Source organism: Tetrapisispora phaffii, chromosome 2 (assembly GCF_000236905.1).
Source record: "Tetrapisispora phaffii CBS 4417 chromosome 2, complete genome".
Lineage (NCBI taxonomy): Eukaryota > Fungi > Ascomycota > Saccharomycetes > Saccharomycetales > Saccharomycetaceae > Tetrapisispora > Tetrapisispora phaffii.
Genome location: NC_016521.1, coordinates 749,432 through 773,784, shown reverse-complemented (window position 1 = coordinate 773,784; position 24,353 = coordinate 749,432). Strand labels below are relative to the sequence as shown.

At 31.5% G+C, this 24,353-nt stretch overlaps 9 protein-coding genes and 1 non-coding gene across 10 annotated transcripts; 6 read left to right on the top strand and 4 right to left on the bottom strand.

Moving 5' to 3' along the window:
- Positions 1 to 101: 101 nt before the first annotated feature.
- RAD24 (Rad24p) lies at positions 102 to 2,174 on the top strand (the record flags this gene model as incomplete). Its single annotated transcript, XM_003684392.1, has 1 exon — positions 102 to 2,174. The coding sequence occupies one exon, from the start codon at positions 102 to 104 to the stop codon at positions 2,172 to 2,174; it is 2,073 nt and encodes a 690-aa protein (XP_003684440.1).
- A 247-nt stretch (positions 2,175 to 2,421) lies between these two features.
- TPHA0B03340 (PICOT family protein) lies at positions 2,422 to 3,171 on the bottom strand (the record flags this gene model as incomplete). Its single annotated transcript, XM_003684391.1, has 1 exon — positions 2,422 to 3,171. One exon carries the CDS (start codon positions 3,169 to 3,171, stop codon positions 2,422 to 2,424), a length of 750 nt encoding a protein of 249 aa, XP_003684439.1.
- A 721-nt stretch (positions 3,172 to 3,892) lies between these two features.
- On the top strand, positions 3,893 to 7,294 carry ECM32 (RNA helicase; the record flags this gene model as incomplete). Its single annotated transcript, XM_003684390.1, has 1 exon — positions 3,893 to 7,294. One exon carries the CDS (start codon positions 3,893 to 3,895, stop codon positions 7,292 to 7,294), a length of 3,402 nt encoding a protein of 1,133 aa, XP_003684438.1.
- A 157-nt stretch (positions 7,295 to 7,451) lies between these two features.
- Positions 7,452 to 7,523, bottom strand: TPHA0Btrna8Q. Its single transcript has one exon. It is a non-coding gene; the product is annotated as a tRNA-Gln (tRNA).
- Positions 7,524 to 10,776: 3,253 nt separating this feature from the next.
- Positions 10,777 to 11,547, top strand: TPHA0B03310 (uncharacterized protein; the record flags this gene model as incomplete). The annotated part of the gene is made up of 1 exon (XM_003684389.1): positions 10,777 to 11,547. One exon carries the CDS (start codon positions 10,777 to 10,779, stop codon positions 11,545 to 11,547), a length of 771 nt encoding a protein of 256 aa, XP_003684437.1.
- A 654-nt stretch (positions 11,548 to 12,201) lies between these two features.
- Positions 12,202 to 13,971, bottom strand: ARX1 (putative hydrolase; the record flags this gene model as incomplete). Its single annotated transcript, XM_003684388.1, has 1 exon — positions 12,202 to 13,971. The coding sequence occupies one exon, from the start codon at positions 13,969 to 13,971 to the stop codon at positions 12,202 to 12,204; it is 1,770 nt and encodes a 589-aa protein (XP_003684436.1).
- Positions 13,972 to 16,389: 2,418 nt separating this feature from the next.
- On the top strand, positions 16,390 to 18,927 carry STE5 (Ste5p; the record flags this gene model as incomplete). The annotated part of the gene is made up of 1 exon (XM_003684387.1): positions 16,390 to 18,927. The coding sequence occupies one exon, from the start codon at positions 16,390 to 16,392 to the stop codon at positions 18,925 to 18,927; it is 2,538 nt and encodes an 845-aa protein (XP_003684435.1).
- A 395-nt stretch (positions 18,928 to 19,322) lies between these two features.
- ARP10 (Arp10p) lies at positions 19,323 to 20,165 on the top strand (the record flags this gene model as incomplete). Its single annotated transcript, XM_003684386.1, has 1 exon — positions 19,323 to 20,165. One exon carries the CDS (start codon positions 19,323 to 19,325, stop codon positions 20,163 to 20,165), a length of 843 nt encoding a protein of 280 aa, XP_003684434.1.
- A 164-nt stretch (positions 20,166 to 20,329) lies between these two features.
- Positions 20,330 to 21,163, bottom strand: ISC10 (Isc10p; the record flags this gene model as incomplete). Its single annotated transcript, XM_003684385.1, has 1 exon — positions 20,330 to 21,163. The coding sequence occupies one exon, from the start codon at positions 21,161 to 21,163 to the stop codon at positions 20,330 to 20,332; it is 834 nt and encodes a 277-aa protein (XP_003684433.1).
- A 909-nt stretch (positions 21,164 to 22,072) lies between these two features.
- TRS85 (Trs85p) lies at positions 22,073 to 24,217 on the top strand (the record flags this gene model as incomplete). The annotated part of the gene is made up of 1 exon (XM_003684384.1): positions 22,073 to 24,217. One exon carries the CDS (start codon positions 22,073 to 22,075, stop codon positions 24,215 to 24,217), a length of 2,145 nt encoding a protein of 714 aa, XP_003684432.1.
- Positions 24,218 to 24,353: the final 136 nt, after the last annotated feature.

Here is a 24,353-nt window from a genome sequence, read left to right as displayed (position 1 = left end):
AGATTTATTTAAGATAACAGGTTAGACGATAAGGGTTTATATTGCAAACATCCAGCGGGAGTGATTTAAGTTGAACTCTATTATAAACATTTTTGTAGTATATGGAAAGACCAACTCTTCAGAGAGGACTAAGCTCATTGCAATCTCAAAATGTCACATGGAATACTTCAAAACCAGCATCTCCAACTAAAACTAACAATAGAAACAGATACATTAATACTGCTAGAAAGAAAACTGAAACTGGACAGTCTGATAATGGAGGTACGATGATAAGAAACGAAGCTAATGATGAGCCTAAGTATAATATCGAGAGCATACCTTGGTATTCTAAGTATTCTCCTAAAACTTTAGAGGATGTTGTAATTCATAAAAGAAAGTTAGAGGATGTAAAGAATGAATTAGAAAATATGTTAAGTGGTAGAAGCTCTACTCGAGTCTTATTGATTACAGGTCCTAGTGGGTCATCCAAGAGTACAATAATTGAAAAATTGGCAGAAAAATTAATTCCTAGATACAGATTTAATCAAGGCGTTTATACATCTCTTCGCTCATTTTCGTCACCTGATATTAACTCTAACCAATTTATAACCAAATATGAAAATGATACAATTGAGCTCAATTCATCGACTGTTAATAGCTTTGACCAATTTCTGAGAAATGCAAAATATAAAACAGGTAATAACTTGTCACTTATATTAGTGGAAGAACTCCCCAACATATTTCATATGGATACAAGAATGGCATTTAGAAAGTCTTTAGAGGAGTGGTTATATAGTAATGACGCCAGGCTTCCTCCTCTTGTGGTTTGTTTGACTGAGTGTGAGATAAAATCAACTGAAAAAAGTAACATAAATTCCTTTAGCGTAGATACTATATTTAATGCAGAAACAGTTTTAGGAAGAGAGTTATTGAATAATCCAAGGCTAAAAAGGTTGAAGTTTAATCCAATCAATGCGACTCTAATGAAAAAACACTTGACTATGCTTGCGACTGAGAACAAAGATTTATTAAAACAGAACAATAAATGGGAAGTTAAAGAACTATTTATTAAGGAGTTATCTTTAATATCCGGAGACCTTCGTTCTTCGATTGCAGCATTCGAGTTTTGGGCATCGTCATCTACTAATTTATCAATGTTTACGAGAAATGAGGCTATATCCTTCTTCCATGCAATTGGTAAAATCATACATGGTTCCAAAGAAATATCCGATGACAATGAACTGATAAATGATTTATTTCAAGGGTCTAGTAATTTAGTAAATAGTAATAATTTTAAATTAGGGTTGTTAGAAAATTATGATGTGCCTAATAAAGGGAAATTTTCTATTGACATGGCTTCAACAATTACAGATGCACTAAGTCTTTCGGATCGATATGATACTAGTGTAGAGTTACTAGAGCATTCGGCTAGGTTAATTAGATACTCGTATGATCAATTTAAATCGAAAGATCATCAAAGTGGAAAACCTAAGTTCTCAAGAGAATGGAAAATTAAAAGATTGCAACAAGAATTCATTATTGAATCGGAGGATTACATGAATGTTTCCATGTACAAGTACCAGGAGTCAAAATCGATGTACAATACCATTTTGTATGATAGTTATTATTCACCATATATTAAAAAGATAAGGAATTTCAAAAAGAAATCATTGGCGTATTATTTAGAAACATTATCTGATTCAAAGGCTTCTAGAAGAAGAAAGGCAGAAATAATAGAAAAGAATAAAGACTACTTCAAAATTGATGAAAATGTTGACCTATTAAACAGATTTGGAGGTGATATAAAAATAATAAGCAATGAAGAGGTTATGTCAACGGTAGATGATGAAAGCTTGAAGCTACCTCAGTCCATAACTAATTTAATGGAACAGAAGCAATCAAGACTAAAAGTACTTTCTGAGAAATATGACAATAATTTTCTTACAAATCGTTATGAACTTGACATATCCAATGTGGAATTAGATAAAGAAGCAGATTTCGAGGATGACCCAATTATTGATTCATCAGATGGAGAGTTTTTAAACAAAACACACGTTGCTGAAACTTCACATCTTGATGAGGACGAAGATGACTCTTTATATGAAATTCTTTCGCAAAAAAAACCATTGACGAAAGAACTTAATTCAAAAAGAATAAATGAATCACTGTCAGATTCTGATCTAGATGATCTATAGGTAGTTACATGATATCTTTATATTTTTCATGGCGCATATATCACACTTTACATGAATAACTAAAAACAAACATTGTTATTATATTAAAATTTCCGTCACTTTTATGTAATTAACTAATTACGTAAAAGTAATTCTTGACCTATCGGGTTTAATACCAATAGAAAAAGCTGTTCGTAAATGTACTGCTATGTATTAATGATTAATTGTTTAATTACATATTATATATGTGTTTGATATAATATTGAAATCATGACTCAAGGGCATTTTGAAAAAAATCATTGTCCTCTTCTAATGACCTTTTAATGATATCTAAACCACCTTGGAATTCACCATTGATATATAGTTGTGGGAACGTTGGCCAGTCAGAAAATTTCTTCAAACCTTGTCTTACAGAATCATCTTTTAAAATATCAAAAAAACCAAACCTTAGTTGATATTCTCTTAAAATACCAACAAGTTGTCTTGAAAACCCACATTTTGGTTCTGTTGGGTTACCTTTCATGAATAACATTACTGGTGCTGCTCGTGTTAATTTAGTTAATCTTTCATTTAATTCTTCTTCTGTCTCTTCATTTTCACCTTCATCTTCACCTTCATCGGCATCATCATTACCATTTTGATTCGATGTTGCTTCTTCTTTTGAATTGAGATTACCATCCTCTAATTGCTTCTTGCATTGATCTAATGCAGCTATGAATTCCTTTGGATCAGCACCTGATATTTCATTTAGTATAGTTTCGTTTTGAATAATAATAAAATAAGGAACAGCAGATACATTGAATAGTTCTGCAATTTCACTGAATTCATCGGCATCTGTAGATAGAAACAAAATATTAGAATTAGTTGGATCCTCACTCAAGGTTTGAAAAACTTCCGTCATAACTTTACATGGTTCTGCCCAATTTGTGTACAAATACAAACAAATCAAACGACCGTTTGCTTCAGTAGTGGTTAGTTTAGTGAACTGATCTTGGTCATTAATACTTATTACTGCCATTGTATATATCTATAATACTGGTGGTCTGAGTTCTCTTTTACGGTTCTTAATATAGATATTAAGGATTACACGAATGTCAGTTATATATATATATATATATAGATAGATATTTATAATATCAAATCTATTATTAATTAAGTATATCTTAAATTGTGTGCAGTAAAGTTTTCAATATTCTTAGTTTTTCAATTTTTGTACTTTTTCACCTTAAACTTTTAGCATTTGGTAATTAATCAAAAGGCATTTCTACGTGGTTTGTTAGTAGAAGCCCTTCATTTTCCAAACAAATAAGCCCATCAAGAACAGTTTGTCAGGAGAAACTTGTGAGTTATAAATAAATTATATGCAATAAGAGGATATAATCTTCTAAATAATTCAGTACCTGTAATGCGTTTAGTTAACATTATGTCTGTAATGCAAAATTTAAAGATATTGTTATATCTCTATATCTGTATGTTTGTAGTGTGTTAATTGACACTATATAACCTGTGATCATACTTGCGAAGAGAAACGAGATAACCTTTAATTTGTCACGTGCACAGGCGGGCTTGATAGCGGCTGAAAAATTCATTAATGTCATCAGGAACAATTAATTAATAGTGAAATTTTCCATTACAGATTATGTAGTTAATAGAAGAATGTTTTTAAGGTATATATAATATATGTAATAAATTACATATCTTCATTATATTAAAACTTGGAATAGACTGATGCATTGAAAATGTCGAAGCAAATTGGTAGTAATTCCAGAAAACCTCAACAGGATATGTCAAAATTTCAATGTTTAACGTGTTCTCAAGTGCTCGATGCAGAGTCTATGATGAAACATTTATCATCTACTCGCCACAAGGCAATTACAGATATTTTAAGAGATGAGGATGTTTCTTGTGAAGAATGTTCGGATTCAAATATACATCAATTGCAGATTATTCGTTTTGGTGGTGAAGATATGGCTTTATTATGTAATACCTGTTTTAAGAAGGAATATGCGAATGAGAATGAAAAGCCCAACACATGTTATTCGTTGTCAAATGGGTCTATCTTGAAGAGCTGGTCAAATTACTTGAAAGTTAGGGATTGCGTTTGTGGAAATTGTGGTAAAGAATCGCATTTAAATGTTAATTCTCGTAAAAATGTATTATGTGATCAATGTTTGCAAAAAGAATCAGTTAATAGAAAGACTCTCCTGAATGACTATATATCAGAAAGTAGTGGAAGATTCCTTTATTTGTTTTTAGGTATACCAGAAACTAAGAAAGTCAATAAAGTACAAAAAAGAAAAGGAAGGAAAATGGGTAGAGGTAAAAAGAAGGGTAGAGATAAAGGGAAAAAAGGCGAAGGTAAACCAAAAAAAGTATTGACTGTGCATGAACAAATGGCAAAGCGTGCTTATGAAACAAAAAAAATGAATAATATAATCGAAAGTACAAACTCCATTAGTCTAGATTCATTCAAAGGAATAAGAGCATCTTCCAGTTCTCCTACCCCTAGTAAATTAATTCCTACTTCAAAATCATTTGGACAGAGCATATCATCAATGTCAAGTTCAAAATCGCAAACAAAACCATCTACATTAAGACAAAACAATAATGCTTCTACTTCTTCCAAAAGACAGAGCTCCGCGAACGCAACTATTGCTAAAAGCTCAAGAAACTTAAAAACGTCATCAAATAGATCAGATAAAAGCCATGGGGTAAAAACTATAAATTCGCCTGCAAAAAAGGTGAACAATACATCAGCAAGACAAGAACGAGCTGAGTTTAGGTCCAAACCCGATAAGAAGGGAAACAAAAATACTTCTTCTAATTTTACATTTAAATCTCATGAGGACTCAAATAGTGTTGCAAATGGTCCAAAATCAGTAAAATTGGACAATAAATCATTACCAAAAAAAGGTGACTCAAATGAAAAGAATAAAAAATATTCAAATACAAAGGAAAATGATGGCAAAAGCACTAAAAACACTGGAAATAGAAACCAATCCGAAAAAATACGTGATGAAATATCCAAAAGAGTTACTTCGAATGCAACTAAGGGTAATGGAAATAATTCAGCAGATAAAGTAAAGGAAGCTAAAAAAACAAATAACAGTAATAATAAAGTAGAAGAAATTGAAGAAGGTGTTCCAATAAAAGAATTCACAAAATATATACCACAGATGACATATGCAGATTTAGAATCCTATTTCTTGAATTTTTCCCATGCTTTATTCCTGGAACAAAAACTTGAAGCAGATTTTATACAAAATTTTGAAATAATATGGCCAAGAAAAGATACCGAAAGAGTATTTGTCATTCATATTAAACAAAATAATAATCCTGAAATTGAAAAAATGTTATCACCAACATTTGCAAAACTGGGTGTACTACCTTTTATCAATAGACAAGTTATCATGTTATCCAACCAAGAAGAAACTCAAGTCTGGTATTGTTATGTTAAGGAAGTTGCCTCTAGAAGAGGTAACATTCAAATATTGTTGGAATTATTTTACTGGAACAACCAAAAGTTACCTAACACAAGACGAAATGAAGAATTCAAAATTTTACCATGTTCTGCCCAAACAAACAGAATTATGTTTGCAATGACAAGTATTAAAAATCAGCGCTTTGTTGCTTTGTTACTTGGTGTTAAGCCTGTTAGACAAATTGATTTCAAAAATAGAATTCAATTTTCAAAGGAAACGCTTAACGATTCTCAAAAATCAGCTATCCAGCACGTTCTTAATAATAGCATAACAATTTTACAAGGACCTCCAGGTACTGGTAAAACTTCTACTATCGAGGAAATAATTTTACAAATGATTAAAAACTTTAATTCATTTCCTATTTTGTGTGTTGCTGCTAGTAATATTGCAATTGATAATATTGCTGAGAAATTATTGGAATCAAAACCAGATATAAAGATATTAAGAATTTTATCTGAGGGTAAAGAACAACAATATGGTAAAGATCACCCGCTTGGTAAAATTTGTTTACATAATATTGTAAATGATCAATTATCGGAAAATGGGATAGACACTTTAATAAAAGTACGTTCTGGGAGGATTAAGGATGTCTCCAAAAATCAGTTAAATAAGTTGATGACTGAACAGAACAATATATCAGATAGATATGTATCACAAGCACAAATTTTGTTAACGACTAACATTGCTGCCGGTGGTCGTCAATTAAAATCTATTAAGGAAGTTCCTGTTGTTATAATGGATGAAGCGACCCAGTCCTCAGAAATGTCTACATTAGTTCCACTATCCTTGCCTGGTATTCGTACATTTGTATTTGTTGGAGATGAAAAGCAATTATCAAGCTTTAGTAATGTGCCACAGTTGGAGATGTCTTTATTTGAAAGAATCTTATTGAACGGTTCTTACAAAAATCCTCATATGTTAGATACTCAATACAGAATGCATCCTCAAATCAGCCGGTTCCCAATTGAAAAGTTCTATGATAATAAATTACTTGATGGTGTCACAGAAGAGCAAAAGAAATGGCCAGGTATTGAGCATCCTTTATATTTCCATCAATGCGATAAAGGTTTGGAAAACAAAGTATTTAATTATAACAGAGGCTCTAGAGGTTTTACTTACACCAATAAGCATGAAGTTAAGGAAATTGTGAAGTTTATTTATAGATTAATTTTGGAGAAGAATGTTCCTCGTACAGAAATCGGTATCATCACTCCATATTCTGCTCAAAGGGATCTTATTTCGGAAACGTTACAAAAAGATCTCGTAGTCAATCCTGAAAGACTTGAGATGGAGAGAGAAGTTGATGACCTTGACCTATTGAATAGTAGGTTAAGAGCAAAGACTAGTGGTTTATCAAATGATGGAAATAAAGTCAACACAATCAATATTATAAATGGAGTTTTTATTTCTACAATTGATTCATTCCAAGGTCATGAAAAAGGGTTTATTATATTTTCTTGTGTTAGAAACAATAAAGAAAATAAAATTGGTTTTGTTAGTGATAAGAGAAGAATGAATGTTGCATTGACGAGAGCCAAACATGGTTTAATTATGATTGGTAATAAAAATATACTTAAAAAAGACACGAAATTGTGGGCAAGTTATATTGATTACCTTGAAAAACACAATCTCATCCACACTAATCTTGATGAGTATTAGACAGTCATATTATATAAACTTTAGTATTGTTAACAGTAAAAATGATAGAATTAAAATTATCTTACCTTACAGGATGGGGGCGATTTAGTGAATATAAATAAATAGCTTCGTGAATAAGACAATTGGTATATTAATCGAGACTATCAAAAATAAAAAAAGGTCTTACCCGGATTCGAACCGGGGTTGGTCGGATCAAAACCGACAGTGATAACCACTACACTATAAAACCAGTTATTTTACACAAACTGTAAAATTTGTTGCATCCATATATGCCTTATTTTTATATATACTCTAAATTTTCAAATTAACATTGCGTAAAACTACTGCTTTTTTTCCAGAAATAATAGTTATCTAGAAATATACAGAGATAAACACTTACAGACAGAACAAGTTTCAGCAAGCAGACGACCACAATAGATATCAGGATTCGCTACTCAAAAGTTACACGGTGAGGTTGTCATGTAGGATGCAACCATAAAACCATCTAGAAACGGTAATAATAAGAACGTAAATGTATATGAAACAACAATATGAACATGTAGCTTTTCCTTGGGAGGCATCAAACCAAAAACACACATAGAACGGGAAAATAATAAAATGATCACTACTATAAATAATTTTTAACCATGTAGTATAGAGGGAGATTATTGTGTCTGAGAGTGATCGGGCGACCTGACCGCCCGTCAATTATGAGGTGGGGGGTGGGGAGAGGTTGAATAGTAATTGTTCTCTAGACGCGTGTAATTTTTTCTTGTCTTTTTTTATCGTCGTGTACAGTTGTTTTCCATTATGTTATGGTAAACTGCAATAGGACAATCTTTTGTTTTTAACTTTTCTCCCGCTGTGGCCTTAACGCATAATGAATAGTATATATATATATATATATATATATATATATGTAAGTGTTATTTATTACTTTAATATATTTTATTTATGTATTTATTTATTACGTGAAATGAATTAATTGTTGGTATATATACTTCATTGTCTACTGAGTCTATTTCTATATAACAAGGAACTTAAACTGAAAAGAAGCCAAAAATAAGGTATGTATATTTTCAAGGAGTTATGAATTCGTATTGAATAAATAAATGATATTAAATCCAAAAAAAAATTGAAAGAAAACCATTTGATCACAACACTAGAAGGTGTTTATATGGACGTAATGATTTTATTGATTGACATACAGCTGCATATTATTTTTGATAATATGTCGTTGTGATGAATTGAATCATTATATAGAATATGCGTCGCCCTCGCACACGCAATGCTACATATAGAGAGTGAGAGAGAGTAACTGAAAGCAAGGGTTAATGTGGATGATACTAACAGAAGCAAACACAAGTTTTATATGTATATTATTTATATTTTATGATTAAGGGACAATAAAGAGATGATAATTAGAACTACACTGTACTGCCTTTTTGATTCAATAATTATGTCTATTATTAGTATAGCGTGCATTGGAAATTTTTAAAGGGCTGTTTTTCTTTTAAGTTGCCAATTCAAATTTCAAGAAATTGAAAAACAAAAAGAAAAAGAAAAATTAGAACCGCTAAATAATCGTCACGTGCGCATGATTTATTTTCGTGGGTTTTCCTTTTGACCGTTAATGTTTTTTCTTTTATTTCTTATTTGATTATCAGGGTGGCAAATAATAGATTTCATTTCCAATTTTATGATATGATAAGAGAGTACAGTAGTGACAACAATAGGTACCACAACGCATTATAGTCATGTAAATCATACATTGCTATGCTGATTTACCAGAATCTGTTTTTCATTCTTATTCGCTTTTATTTCACCATTTCTGATTGGTAATGAAAACGCGAACAAAGCCAGAAAACACGGAAAAAATTTAAAGAGAAAAACGAAAGTCAAAAATAGTGGATGCCCGTGAGATAAAGAGTAGCAGAGGAACCGGAACGGAAAGGATTACAGTAATTGACTACAACAACAGAGTATCAGAAAATAGTGGAACCACAAATTATTAATTTTATTCTAATTGGTTCTTCCTGATACCTCTTTTTTTTAAGGAAAAGAGGCAAAGTGATAATTATTTTACTGTTACAATGTTGCTTCACTGTAAAAGGGAAAGAGAGAGAAAACCTGAACGGACACAAGAAAAAACAATAAATGATCTCACTGTGCTGTATTTTACAGTCTTTACATTGATCTATTGCATTACATGAAGTAGTAAAAAACCATGGTGAGAAATCATTGTAGGGACGGGACGTCACCATGTTGTTCGTTATTATTTGATTTTTCTTTCTGTTCTCGTTCTCTCTACGGTACCGGTCTTAGCAACAATTTCTCCATCCGTGCAAATACCCATTTCGAACTTCTGCTCTGACAAGAACACGTACAAGGACTCTATGTTTATTGTACGGCTTATTCTCTCAATTGTTACCTTTTTCATAAAACTTCAAAAACTAATTTGCTTTTGTATTGGTGTTTGTCTGCGGAGACCCCCCATTCGTCATTCAAAATCATGAAATACAGAGTCACGCAGCGCAAGACCTCGCTCAACGTTTCTTCTCTTTATTTTCAGAGTAAGGAGCTGGTATGTGTCTTTCTGTGTAGCTCTTTTCCTACATTGCTACCCAACAAACTTAGAAAATAAACAAATCACTAAATGCAAATAAACTATAATAAATTCCATAGAGATAAAATTATAAAGATACTTGGTGGTTATAGTATAATTTGTATGAGTGTTTTTTTTAAATTTGTTTGGTTCTTTCTTTGTTCGGATATTAACATATTTCGAAATTTTAATGAGAAACCGTTTTAAAAAAAATTAGAAGTGAAATTTGACAAATTTGATATGATTAGTCTTTTTATTTCTTTTTCTTTTTTTTTTTAAAATTTACCAATTATTTAGAATTTTTGGGATTATAGAATTTGGGTTATTATTTTTATTGTTATTTATTTTCCCAAATTTTCATGTGTGTTTTCTTTTTTTGAAAATTCATTTTTTAGAATATTACTGGAACTGTGGATATATATAAATAACAAATATTAGGAATAACTCTAATTTTGATCTTCTTTTTTTTCATGGCGTAAACAACCCCTTCTCCAAGAAAAAAAAAAATAAAAACATAAACCAAATTATAATTTCGAGTACAATTAATTGGATTATATTAAATTTTATTCATTAACCGAATTTATATCATTGAATTGTAATTCTTTTGTCCGTTTTTACTAACAATTATCATTTAATTTGAAATTTTTTATTTGAAAAAAATATTATCTCAAATTTCAAAAGTATTATTTTATTATAGATATTAAATTATTATTATTATTACCAGTGTTTTAATTTTATTTCTCAACTAATATCCTCCCTTTAACTCTAAGATATCGAAAAATATTAATTCATTATTAAAAGGAAGAAAAATAAAATCTATTCAAAAATTTAATATATTTTTTTTAACAACGTGCTTTACAAAACAAATCAATAAAATACAAATACAAATACTATAATAATGTCTCAAAGTCGTGAAGATTCCGTCTATTTAGCTAAATTAGCTGAACAAGCCGAAAGATATGAAGAAATGGTCGAAAACATGAAGGTTGTTGCCTCTTCCGGTCAAGAACTATCTGTTGAAGAAAGAAACTTATTATCTGTTGCTTATAAAAACGTCATTGGTGCTAGAAGAGCTTCTTGGAGAATTGTTTCCTCTATTGAACAAAAAGAAGAATCTAAAGAAAAATCTGAACATCAAGTTAGTTTGATTAGAACTTACCGTTCCAAGATCGAAACTGAACTAACTAAGATCTCAGATGACATTTTATCTGTCTTAGACTCTCACTTAATTCCATATGCTACCACTGGTGAATCCAAGGTCTTCTACTACAAGATGAAGGGTGACTACTACCGTTACTTAGCTGAATTCTCCAGTGGAGATGTCAGAGACAAAGCCACTGATTCTTCTTTAGAAGCCTATAAGACTGCCTCCGAGATCGCCACCACTGAACTACCTCCAACACATCCAATTAGATTAGGTTTGGCTTTGAACTTCTCTGTCTTCTACTATGAAATTCAAAACTCTCCAGACAAGGCTTGTCACTTAGCTAAGCAAGCTTTTGATGACGCTATTGCTGAATTAGATACCTTATCTGAAGAATCTTACAAGGATAGCGCTTTGATTATGCAACTATTAAGAGACAACTTAACTCTATGGACCTCAGACATGTCCGAATCTAACCAAGCTGAACAACCATCTGATGAAGCTCAAGCTCAAGCTCCTAAATAAGTAGGCAAAAATATTAAAATCTGAAAGAAAAATAGAGCACATGCGACATGATTTAATATTATTATATAATAATAATAATAATAATTCTCTTTATATTGTTAGATCATTTATTTTTCCTCAGCTTTTTTTAATTTATGAAGATTTATTTTGATGAGTGATGTATATATATTATTAAAAACTATGAGTGAATATAAATCATTTCGGCAAAAAAAATTAAAAGAATACTAATAGAGTAAGGATTATAATGAAAAGGTTTATTTATCTTGTTCATTGAAGGATTTTATTTACATTAATATCTAGTTTCTATTATCTTTATTATATTTTACATAACCTTATGTGTCGCTAATGAATATATTAAATATAAAAAAATTCCAAAATTCAATTATAGCATAGTTTATATCTAAATTAAGTATATAAATTACGCTCATTTGTAAGCAACCAACAATTACCCCATAAAATTTATTACTCTCAGTTATTTACAATAACATATCAATTAAATTTGTTTACAGGCATATATACATTTATATGATTGATCGGTCAAATGATAAAATAATTAATTTTTATAATAAAAATAATGTACAATTGAATTTATACTATCTTAGTGATTATGGCAATATATTTGAAACTATAAAACTTTCATGCAAGAATATGTTATTACATTTGCATTGAATCAGATGCAGACTTAGTGTTATTATGTAGATTCTTCATTGGCTGTGTTTCTCTAGATGATAAACCGAATCTCTTATCCTTAGATAATGACGCCAGTTGGAAAATACCTTGAACAATTGAATCTTGAGGATCTAATTCATACTTGGAATGAACCCAACTTGGTGGACAAGTCTTGCTTCCACCAGTTAACTTCAATAATTCTGGACCTTCACCGGAAGAAACATCATCAGTACATAATAAAATAGTGTTGGATTCACGAGCAACTGGAATTGAAAGAGCTTCTTTACTGGAAGTCATCAATTGTCTTAATTTCAAAGCTGAAACGCCTAACTTTGGTAATGGCAATTCATGTCCTGGTAAAGTTAAAGAAGCAGTAGCATCGTAACTTAGGTTACCATTTGGATTTGTAACTTTTAAAATATGATCCCAGGGAACCCATTTAGCAGCTTGAATTGGAGCTTCAATACATAAGAAGTTATTGACTATTTCATTCATACCTAATCTTGAAGATCTTAATTCTCTTTTCAATTCATTCAATTCGTCTGGAGTAATATCCTTAGACAAAGCAAGCTTTGATAAGTTAGATAATTTTAATGGGTAGACACCTTGTTTATCGATCTTGGATAATAATTGTTTAGATGTTTTCAACTTTAAAATATGAGTGTGTGCATAATCTCTAACAAATATGGTTGGTCTAGCGATTAAACTATTAACATTATCAGTTTTACCAGTAAACTTATCAATAGTTTCTAATGTGACTAGACCTCTCTTTGGACACTTTTCTAAAGAAGCCATTTTAATATCAACTAAATAAGCCTCACCAGCTTGGACCACGAATTGGTCGGTTGGGATAGCAGAAGCATTAGTTAATTCGGAGTGACCACGTTCGATTATTGATAAATCCTTGACAGAATCGGATTGAGAAACTAATTCAGCTTCTTGGTGAGATTCTGCCCATACAACACCTTTGAAATCTCTTTCGGCAACGATACCTTCGTTTTGACCAGCTAAGAATCTTCTAACTCTACGAATACGGGAACCTGGAACAACGCAACAGTTGTATGAGCGAGCAATGGTGTCCACGACTGATCTAAGTAATTGACCGTTTATGCTTTGAGCAGAAGAACCTAAAGTTGGAGGTAATTTTTCTGGAGTTAAAGCACAGTTCAATAGCGAGTTTACAGTTTCAACAGCAATGTGAGCAGCGGCAACAGCATCGGCTTTACCACCTAATAATGGACCAGTTGGCTTGGTATTGGTTTCATCAACTGGGTATATGATCATAGTGTGAGAGACTTGGGAAGTATAACCATCGATGTGAACACCTAAGGTGATTTTAACAACATCGCCTTCGTTTAATAGACCAGTGACGGTGGATTGTAGTTCTGTATCTTTCAAATTTCTATTCCAATGTTTTAAGTTTTCAGAATCTTCAATTTCTGGAGACCAACCGTTACTAATTTGGTTAACATCAATAGAAGTTGGGAAAGCAATACCTTTTTCATTGACTTTGTTTGTATAAAATTGAGATAAACAGTTTAGGATGAATGAATCAGTAAGCAAACATAGTTCAGAAATAGATAACACTTTTGATTTCTTGTAATGATAAGAATCGTTAATCAATCCAGTGATATATTTCAAGGCAGTTTGCACGACTTGGCCTGCAGTTCTATATTTATCTAAGACAGATTCCTGTATAACATTTTTGTCCTTCAGCAAAATCTGGGTGTCCTCGTGAGAAATAGCTAGAGCCATGATGAATGCACAAAATAAAAAGTCTTTCGAGAATGGATATCTATATATTTAGATATATATTTTGGTATGTGCAAAATAGATACTAGTCCTGTCTTGAGTCAAATAAAGAAACCTTCTCCAATATCAATCGGAACTATATATATATTAATCATTACAAGGAACGTATATACTATTGATACATACTCTAAAATACTATAACGATAACACCACAATCCTCTATTAAACTCATCTAATCATTATAGATTCCAGCTCATCTCATCTCATCTCATCTCAAATTGCAGTTAAATTTTTCAATATCATCATCATTATTAACGTCAAAGCAACGTTTTCTTACTGTGATGGAAAAAAATTTTCTTCCAAGAATATTTTTATATCATCGTGTACGATTTTTTTCAAATTGACATCGAAAAACAAATTGGCAAACTCTTCTTACCCCGCTACGGTTACCCTGTTAATGCTGTTTGGTTTTTGTGTTGCGACAGTGTCCGATGGCATGCATGCCTCCTCTTTGTTGATGGTGTTATTTATTGTTCACCAGCTTGTTGGGAAGTCATGCTACATAAGCATTTTTAACTTAAAAGTAATATATATTTACGTGAGATGTAACTACTGATGGATTCGATAACCAGTTTAGTAAACATGGAAGTGTGTCCAACTACAACTGCAACTGCTGGCCTATCTGAACTATCTGTCTTGCAATTCGCTTGTCTTTAGTACTATTGAAGAGTAGATATTAAGTCTGGATTGCTGTTTACATTGTTCACAATTTGGGAAAATAATAACTAAAAGCTCGTTCATATATGTTTGTATAAAGTCAGTATCGCGTAGTTGAGTGGGATTGTTCACCCTTAGCGCGCTACGCATTTCCTCCCACCATACGTCCTGACACCGTGTGTTTAATGTCACGCGTACAGCTGTGTGTATGGGTGTGCATATATTCACCTCATTGAACTTTATCATTTTTTAGTATAACTTGTGCAAGAGAGCAAGAGTATTACTAGCGATGGGTCGTATATATGATCCCGTTTTGTGAGGTTTAGAAAAACACATACGGGTGTAAACAATAATAACTCAGTTACTGTATCGCTTCTAGTAGTCAAGATCTTTTATAACCCAAAAACGACCTGAAGTCTATAGATAGACACTTCTGTGTCAGGGTATACTGTATCCAATCGCTATTTATTTGTTACCAGGTAAACAAGTATACATAAAAGGAAATGATAACAAATACAAAAATACGTATATAATGAACTTGTTTTGGATGTGCTCTGTTAATCCGACGAGCATAGCGGCTTTCTGTTATATGAACCTGTGTAAAAAGAGCGACGTAAAGTTAAAATAGTATCACTGGCAAACACATGTACCACTCACCTTGGGAAAAATAGCATATGCATTTGGTAAACAGAGAAAAAGAAAAAAGAAAAAAAACAAGACGATTTGCCACTGCAGGTAAACCTAGCTCACTGTCACTGTTGTCCGTGGTTGTTTGCGGCGCAATAAATGGACAGAAACACAAGCACGCATGATTAAACCTCAGAACTGGAAGCGGTCACCAAATATTATAGTATTCTAAAGAATTTCCTGTTTAGGTTATTTTTCACAGAGCCAATTGAGAATCCTTTCTTTTTCTCATGTATTCATCCATTTTAGCCAGACCCGCAACGAATAAGGTAATAAAGGCAGAAAAGGAAAAGGTGAGAGATGCAATTTTTAACACGACCATCTAGTTCCACATCTTGCCACGGCGATTTATCTCTGTCTTTTCAAGGCAACAAGAGTTTACGTAGGAGATTCCAACTCTTCTTGCTGCGCATTTGAATGCCCGAGTTCCGGATTTTTAGGAATGTAAAGATCTACATCATCCGAGATTTCTGTTTGATAAATAGCTAACAATAACAATTATGAAACATTTTCTATACCTTTTTCATTGTTCGTTATCTCAACCGGTTAGACTAAAAAATATATCACTGTTTTCGGTCAAATCTGGACTTTAGTTGTCAAATATAAATGAGAATAGACACATTACCACATATTTGCATATTGTCCAAGGCATTTTTAAACTCTAATATTCCTTCATAATCTTACAGAAAAAACTATGGAAGGATTGTCTGCTTCTGGCAGGCATCCAATCTATGCTTGACATTTTTTTTATATCTTCGATTTATATAAATATATCATAAATATAGATGCAGTACTGACTGTATCGAATGCTCCCTATGTCAGTGTATGTTCTTGGAGTCTTGTTAACTTGTTGGTACTAGAACAACAAACTGAAAAATCGGTTAGGATTTAATAACAAGACGTTGTTTCCTTTTCTTTTAACAATATAAAGTTTCTCCTCTTGCAATTATTTTGTCATTTCATTTGAACTGAAAATATCGAAAGAAAAAAAATAGATCTTATGTGTACCAACGAAACATGATTTCTACTCTAGTTCCATTGGAAAATGAGCAAGTGATTCACCAATACATTAATGTCGAAACTGGTGAAGCTTCGACTCATTTGAAAACTCCGGAGAGTCAAACGTTCCTCCATTCAATGGAAAAAATATCCCCGTCCTCATTCATAAAGAACAAGAATTGGAAGTTTGGTTTTAATAAACCAAAAAAATATGACAGGAAGGAAAAAATTAAACATCCTGTGGAGTTTGAAAACTCAACGAAAAGGAAACCACCTCCATTACCGAAACTGAATGAATTGAGTCCATTAAAAGCTTTTCCAGAAAGACAATCTTCTCTGCCCAGACCGTCATCTATCCTTTTCAATCCAAAGAAGGAACATTTATCTTATAGTTCAACATCAGGTACTATCAGCGGTACTGTTAATAGTTCTAAGAAAAGTAATTCTTTGACTAATTTATCATCGGAGCTTCAGAAACCACATAATAGCAACAGTGAAGGTCACAGGAATAAGAAATCTTTTATCAATGCAACATGTACCCTATGTAATGAATTTGTCTCTAACAGAGCGCCAGGTGAAAAAATTATAGAATTGACATGTGGTCATCCAATTCATGAAGACTGTTTGACAATATCTTTTGGAAACAGTTCCGACTACGACGTTAATAATAACTACTCGCTATTTCCTAAATGCCAATCATGTCTTTTGGCGAATAAGTCATCTAAGAGATGTATACCTGTGAGTGAAGAAATTAAAGATAAGCTGATGTCAAATTTCTTATTGAATAATAGTATGAGTCCAATTGAACAGTCTATTGAGATTGATTCTCAGATGGTTAATGAAACAATGTCAGCGAAGCTGTCGCCTATTCAACGGTTAGAAAAAATTCATAAATTTCCAAATTCAAGAACTTCATCACCAATATCACTATTTACGAGAGCAAACGATTCCAGACTATCCGGGTTAGATGGTCTTCCTTTCGTTAAACCAATTGGTGTCTTACCGGTAAACACTGTGCTGGATAATAAGAAGTCAAGAATAGGAAGCACAATATATGCCTCTCCACAAATAATCAGTTCTAATCTAGAAACACAATCTCTACATTCAGTAGAAACATTGGATGCACAGGAAAATTATGTTGAGTCGGAACAAAGTGATAATTCAATTCCAATATTAAGATCATTTTTTACTGAAAGTCTTTTGTCAGACTTCCCTGATAAGCTTAAGAAATCTCAGTTTGATGAAGATCATGGTCTATTAAGGTTAGTTGACACTTTTTCAACATCATTCAATGGCACTGAATATTCAGCCGGGAATTGTTTCCTATTTGAGAAATCTATAATACTTTCAAAATCTAGCAAGTCAAATGAAGATACTGCTTCTCATATTTTAGCGACATCTAATGATAATTTCGGTAACGTTACAGTATTTAATCTGGGTGAAGGTTTCGTTATCGAAACTATTGATTCGTCTGTACTTAAAATCAAATTCTCCGCAGAAACTAATCCAGTTTCCTCATATTTATATCTAACAGAAAATTTGAAGACAAACACAAGTTCAATTATTGAAAAATGGATTTCAGGTTTATTAGATCTGACATTTACCTTTAATTGTAAACATTTCACCTCGACACTAGAACTACCCCCAGTTTTGAAAAATTCTGACGCTGACACTTCAAATGCAACATTTTTTGCTCTGGTTAATAATAATAAAATCGTCGAAGTTACCCATCTAGACAATGAATCGACAGGAACTATACTAAGAAGAAGTGTTTGCATGCCAACAACTGGTACCACGGACTTTACAGTTGATAGTTTGATGTCTGTAGTGACCTCATTTAGTTCCATTATATCTATGAAAATGAAAAAACCTGAAAATCTACTTCTCGTGGTACAAATAGATTTTAGAAAGTTAAACCAAGGGGAAGAACTAGTCATCAAAAACACTATTAGGGCATTAACTCTTAATTACTCGGATTTACATATGTGCTTTGTTGATAATCATAGTAAGGTCATCAAAATCGTACCGACAAAGGATATTGTTAATGGAACTGATTATTTTAAAGATTTAAGTCAAATTAAGGGTTCCACTTCTTTTTCACCATCTTGGTTGTTGAGTGAATTGTACCCAGATGGTGTCAAAACATCGCTAGGTGTTTCGGTAATCTCAAATACAAAAATGGATGAGACAGAATCGATCCTCTTTATGGATTTTGATAAATTCAATGGTTTGGGTAGGAAAAAGGTACATCAACTAAAAGTTCATGTAGGTTTTTTAAATATTGATTACTCTGAAGAAATTCAAGAATTATTAGAAATCAATAACTGGAATTTACTATTAGAATCACTGTGTTTCACCTTTGACATTGTCTATGGACAAGATGAAGATACTGTTGATTTTGCAATTAACAAAAACAATACAATAAGTAGGTCCACGACACCGACGCTATTATTAGATCCAAATGACAGCGCTTCAGATTTAGAATCACTAACAACAATACTACTTGGAACGGCAACTCCCTCAACAAGGGACTCGCCACTAACGATTTCATCGTGAACATAAGGACAATCATACTATATAATGACTTGTATATAGTCAATATACTTGTAATTATGTTATAATTACATTACAAATTTAATAAATATTCATAAATAGTTATAATATGAAACTAATTTTCATACGATAATAATGTGTAATATTTCATATATGTTAGCGAATGTCGCATATCTCATCATCGCCCCCATTTATTATTTCCAGTTTTTTAATAATAACATAAATAAGAGAGACCCTGGCTACTAACACTGTACATCCCAAATAGAATACTATATTTGATTGTTAGTCATTAATATACTAAGGCAACTATAATAATCTGAACATTCAAAGGAAGAGTTCTTTGTGGGACTATTGTTTTCAGGAAATAAGCATTCAAATGGCTTATATTTTGCGTTTGAATGAACAGAGCAATTATTTTTGATTTTAAAGATGGGTATCTATATGTTGGGAAAGAATTATCATGTCAACCTCATTTTTGTATTCCTTGGCTAGCAGTTAATACTCCAGATAGTGGGTATTTAAATGCATCTTTTTCGCGACTAAGAGATGTATTTCATAATAAATTAAATGAGAGCTCATTGAATAGAAACATTGTTATTGTTGATGATGTGTTGTGTTCAACTCGAATCAAAAAATTATTATGTGAATTGTTTTTGAATAAACTAAAATGTAAGCAACTGGTATTTATTCCTAGTGCCATAGCTGAATGCATTTCAAGCGGTTCGGATCGTGGATTAGTGCTCGAGATTTATAATAACCGTGTTGTATTGACGCCTTGTTATGATAATCGAATAATTGAGACAGGTATAATAGAATCATTAGGGTCACTTAAAAGTAAGAAAACTATCGAAGATATTGGTTTGACAGAGAACTGCTTTTCAACTAAAACTTTTGATAAATTATTGAATTTTGACGATGGTGGACATGATTTGAATGAGATGCCTTTAGTGGGTTTGATCTTAAAGGTTTTAAAGCAGCTTCCTATAGATATCCGGAAATCGTTATTAAGTAATATTATAATAAGTCACGAATCTAAAGAAGTTGACTTGAATAGTATTCGACATCATATTAAACTATTACCTGACAGTGCTATAATTCTTTCACTGGGATCATGGACCGGTGCTTCCATTTTTTCGATATATGCTGAACAACAGAAGGTTAAATCTGAATACATGGTCACGGCACAAGAGTATCTTTGTGATAACTATAGAGTACCAGACTGGTTTGAGAATAGATTCTAGACTTACAAGTGAAGATTACTCTTGTATATATTCATATGTTAAATCTAATAATGAATTAGATTTAACATATGAATATATATAAATATAAAAAGTTGAGTTGAAGACTTCATTTTTCAGAAGGCTATGTATACTATTAATAATGTCTAGGGTACATAAATTTTAAACTATAAATATTCCATTTCTATTTCTGTTTCTTCTGCCGTTGGAATAAGTTCGTTGTCGCTAAGATATATATCACTATAGGTAATCGAGTCTTCAAAATATGATTCATTCTCATTCTCAAAATATGGTTCACATTTATAAGGAAATATTAGGCTATTCTCGAAGAAATCTTTTAATTTCTCCAGTCTAAAGAATCCATTTTTGTCTCTTCCAAAGAGAAAATGTAAAACTTTATCTTTAAATGTCAGACTGCTGTAAAGTTCTTGAAATTCTAATTCTCTTGGAAAAATTGGTCTTCTATTATTTAAGAAATCTTGTAGCATACAAGTCACTATATGTTCACTGTTTTCCTGTAAATAGGTTTCTTTTTTATCAAATGACCTGAATTCATTGTTTTCATTAACACAATGTGGTAAGTAATTAAAATATTCGGTTTTGCTTGGAAAACTAGGATTAGGGACGTTACAAGTTTTCATGAAATAAGAAAGTTCTTTAAAATGTTTATACCTTTCATTTTCAAATATAACTTTCCTTAATGATGGTGAGTCTATTGTATAATTTGAATTTATTTCACCGAGGTCACCAATATGGTTTAAATCACTGTTGGTAAAAGATTTCTGCAAAAGAGCTTTTTTAGTACTAACTCCATTGTTTTCCTTATTAATAGATATATTTTTCTTGAATATTTTATTGTCATTCAGTTGAGGTTTTATATTAGTTTTGTTATCCAATATAATTTCCTGTAAAGTTGATATGTTTTGATTAGGCTGAATTATAGCAGAATTCTTTTCTTCACCTGTCTTAAGCTGATGACAATAAAATGTAGTATCTGTCATTTAAATGTAAACAAATTTCCTGTTGAGTAGCAATGTGATTCTAGGGGTGAATTAAATTTTAGATGTTTATTAATTAGTTGTAGTTGGGTCTTTTGCAATTTTTATAATTAGTGTTTTTTAACGTCACAATGTAGTTCAAAAACGTAAAACAAAAATTACTGTCCAAAATTGAAAACTCAAAGACAAAACAATAATTTAAAAAAAATAAAATATAAAATACTAAATATTATTCGTAATTAACGCAATAAGACTTTTATCAATATAGGTAATTTAGAAGATTCAGTTTCTTCACATTAGCTAACTATACACAATGATTAATCGGCCTTTGTATTACTCAAAGACATTAACTGCTTGCACGGTGCAATTATAAAAGAGAACTTGGCGTTCTTAAAAATTGGCCTTATCTAAGCAAGAATAAGCTATATCTTTATAATGCTTGTTTTCCATTTGACTCTATAAATACTAGAAACGAATAAAACTAATGAATGATTGCAAATTTAAATAATTTTTAATCAGCGTATAATAGAAAGTGTTTAACATTAAAGTTTTCTATTTTCATTATTTAAGTACTGCGTATCTTCAATTTTTTGATCTAGTGACAAAAGTTATAATAAGCGTTCTTAATATCAATTTTGAAATATTAAGTAAAAAAAGCTCATCGAAAAACTTTCCTAATTAAAGGAACCGTTATATGCAATGAGATTAGTATTCATTAATGCAACTTCAAGTGGTCATACTGCTTAGTTTATTAATACTAGTACCTAATAGATAAAAAATTTGATACGAATTGAATATTTTGAACATTCTATTCATCTGATTTTTGTTCTTGTTCAATAGTATATTTTATCTGCTAGTCAAACCTACTATCACTATCCCCTGCCATAATATTGATTAACAATTCTTTTTTGAATGACATTCACATATGAAAATTATATGAATCTGATATTTCATCTAGATAAAGTTCATGAAAATGTCCCACAAGATATAAGTAAAAGAATTGTTTCTAATGCAATTGCTCCTGTAATAACCGTTACAGCAACCGTCGAATTAGATTCACATATATCCGAAGAGTATGGCATAGATTCATTTTACACGTTGTTGCGCTATTTTGGAGGTTGTATATCTGATAGAGACCAAAGCAATGAATACATAAAGAAAACAGAAGATGAACAAAAAAGCCATGCATTAAACAAAGTCAATTTAACAACTATTGAAGAGACAAAGGTAAAGCTAAATGAAGATGAAAAAATGGAGGAGGAATTACAATCTGATCAAAATGTCATCAATCCTACCAATGACCCTACTGTAAATAATAATTATTTGGATGTTGATACGAAAACCGATAATCTGCTCCCAAAAAGTTCGCAAACAACTAGAAACAGAAGTCGATCAAATAGTTTATTTCAAAGAGATTCAACACAATCACAGTTCATAAGATTCACGAGGCCAATCGAAGATTTATTATATAGCGGAGGTACTGGCGATATGCTATTTGATTACCATACTTTGGAAATATTTTTGGGAAGCTGTTTGAAAATGGTAGAGAAGTATACTACTGATGATATTGATCATAAAACATTACAAAAATCACTTTATCACCGATTTTTCTCATCTGCAATCTCATCTACTAATTGCTTATCTCCATATGAGTCTTTTAATCATCCAATTGTTTCATTGATTGCGATTGATATAACCAAAGGACAAAATTATGAACTTGCTAGAGATCTTTTAATTGCTTTTAAGAACCAAAATACTACAATAAATAATTTTCCAATATTCATGAGCACAAATGATATATTACCTGTATTTGTACTCTGCTACAATGGATCTTCCGCTGAAGAATCAGAAAAATCCACTGAACTGTCAAAAAAAATTAAAAAACAGCTTTTCGCTGAATGTATTAGAATGCCATTATGGGACAAACGTTACAGCGATGACATAACAGTAAAACTTCACCAGCCTGCAATGTCATCTTTAGATGAAATGCTGTACGTCTTCCAAACTTCAAAAACTGATAAATTGCCATTAACATTGATTAATTTGATTTATGATCAATTAGAAATTTTAACAAATGATTTAATGATCCCATTTATGCAAAGAAAGATAACATTTTGGGAGGAAACAATATTGCAGCCAAAAAAATCTCTATTTCAAGGTACTAAACTTTTCAGGAAGTTTATGGGTAGACCTTCTATGACAAATGGTCGACAAGAAAATATACCCATTAAAGATAACCAAGGTAATGAATATTTTGCATCAACGTCTAACGTATTTCTACTAAGGAAATTAGCTGATTGGTCAATGATGATTTCTGACTTTAAAACTGCATATACTACTTTTGAAAGTCTCCTTGAAGATATAGAAATGTACCCAAAGTATCTGGCATCGTGTTTGGAATGGTGTGCCGTTTGTATTTTGATGGGAGCCCAAAACATTGTTACTACTAAAATGATCAAGAATGACGTTAATCCACTAATTGAACGTTCACTAGATGTTTATGGGAACTGTGCTTTATTACTTAACAGTATTGCAGAAAGCGAAGAATCACCGGATACTGAACCAGTCAGATCCTATGAAACAAGATGCATGCTTATCACATCAGAATTATTTTTATCATTGAGCGATACTTGGACGTCTACACCTTATGCTTTAAGTAATTTAGAAACAATTTTATCTGAATGTAAATTAGGTGCATGTTCCCAGATTATGATTTGGGAGCGTTTGAGCGATTGCTATAATTTACGTACAGATCCAAGAGTTAAACATAAACTGAGAAGTAATATTAGCACATCATCAGTGTCAGAAGTTTCTGAGGAAGAAATAAAGAAGCAGGATGTAAGTAGCATAGTTTTAAAGGGATTAACAAGACAACGTAAAGCTTCTTTTTTTCGTTTATTAGCCGCAAAGAAATGGGCAGAACAGCACCAATGGCGACAAGTTTCTTGGTGCTTAAATGATATATCTGAAATGTATCAAGATACAGTATTTGGGAAACGTGAAAGTTTAATATATCAAAAGTTAAAGAGGAATTTATTGGAAAATTCCAAAAAATGAGTTGATCATTTGGAAATTTGATAATTTACAAGTAAAATACGTCTTTTGTTGCGCTTGTAATTTTATAATTTGTATTCATAAATCTAGTTCATTTAAAAAGCTTTTCTTCTCATATTCATACAGTTTTTAATGCAAA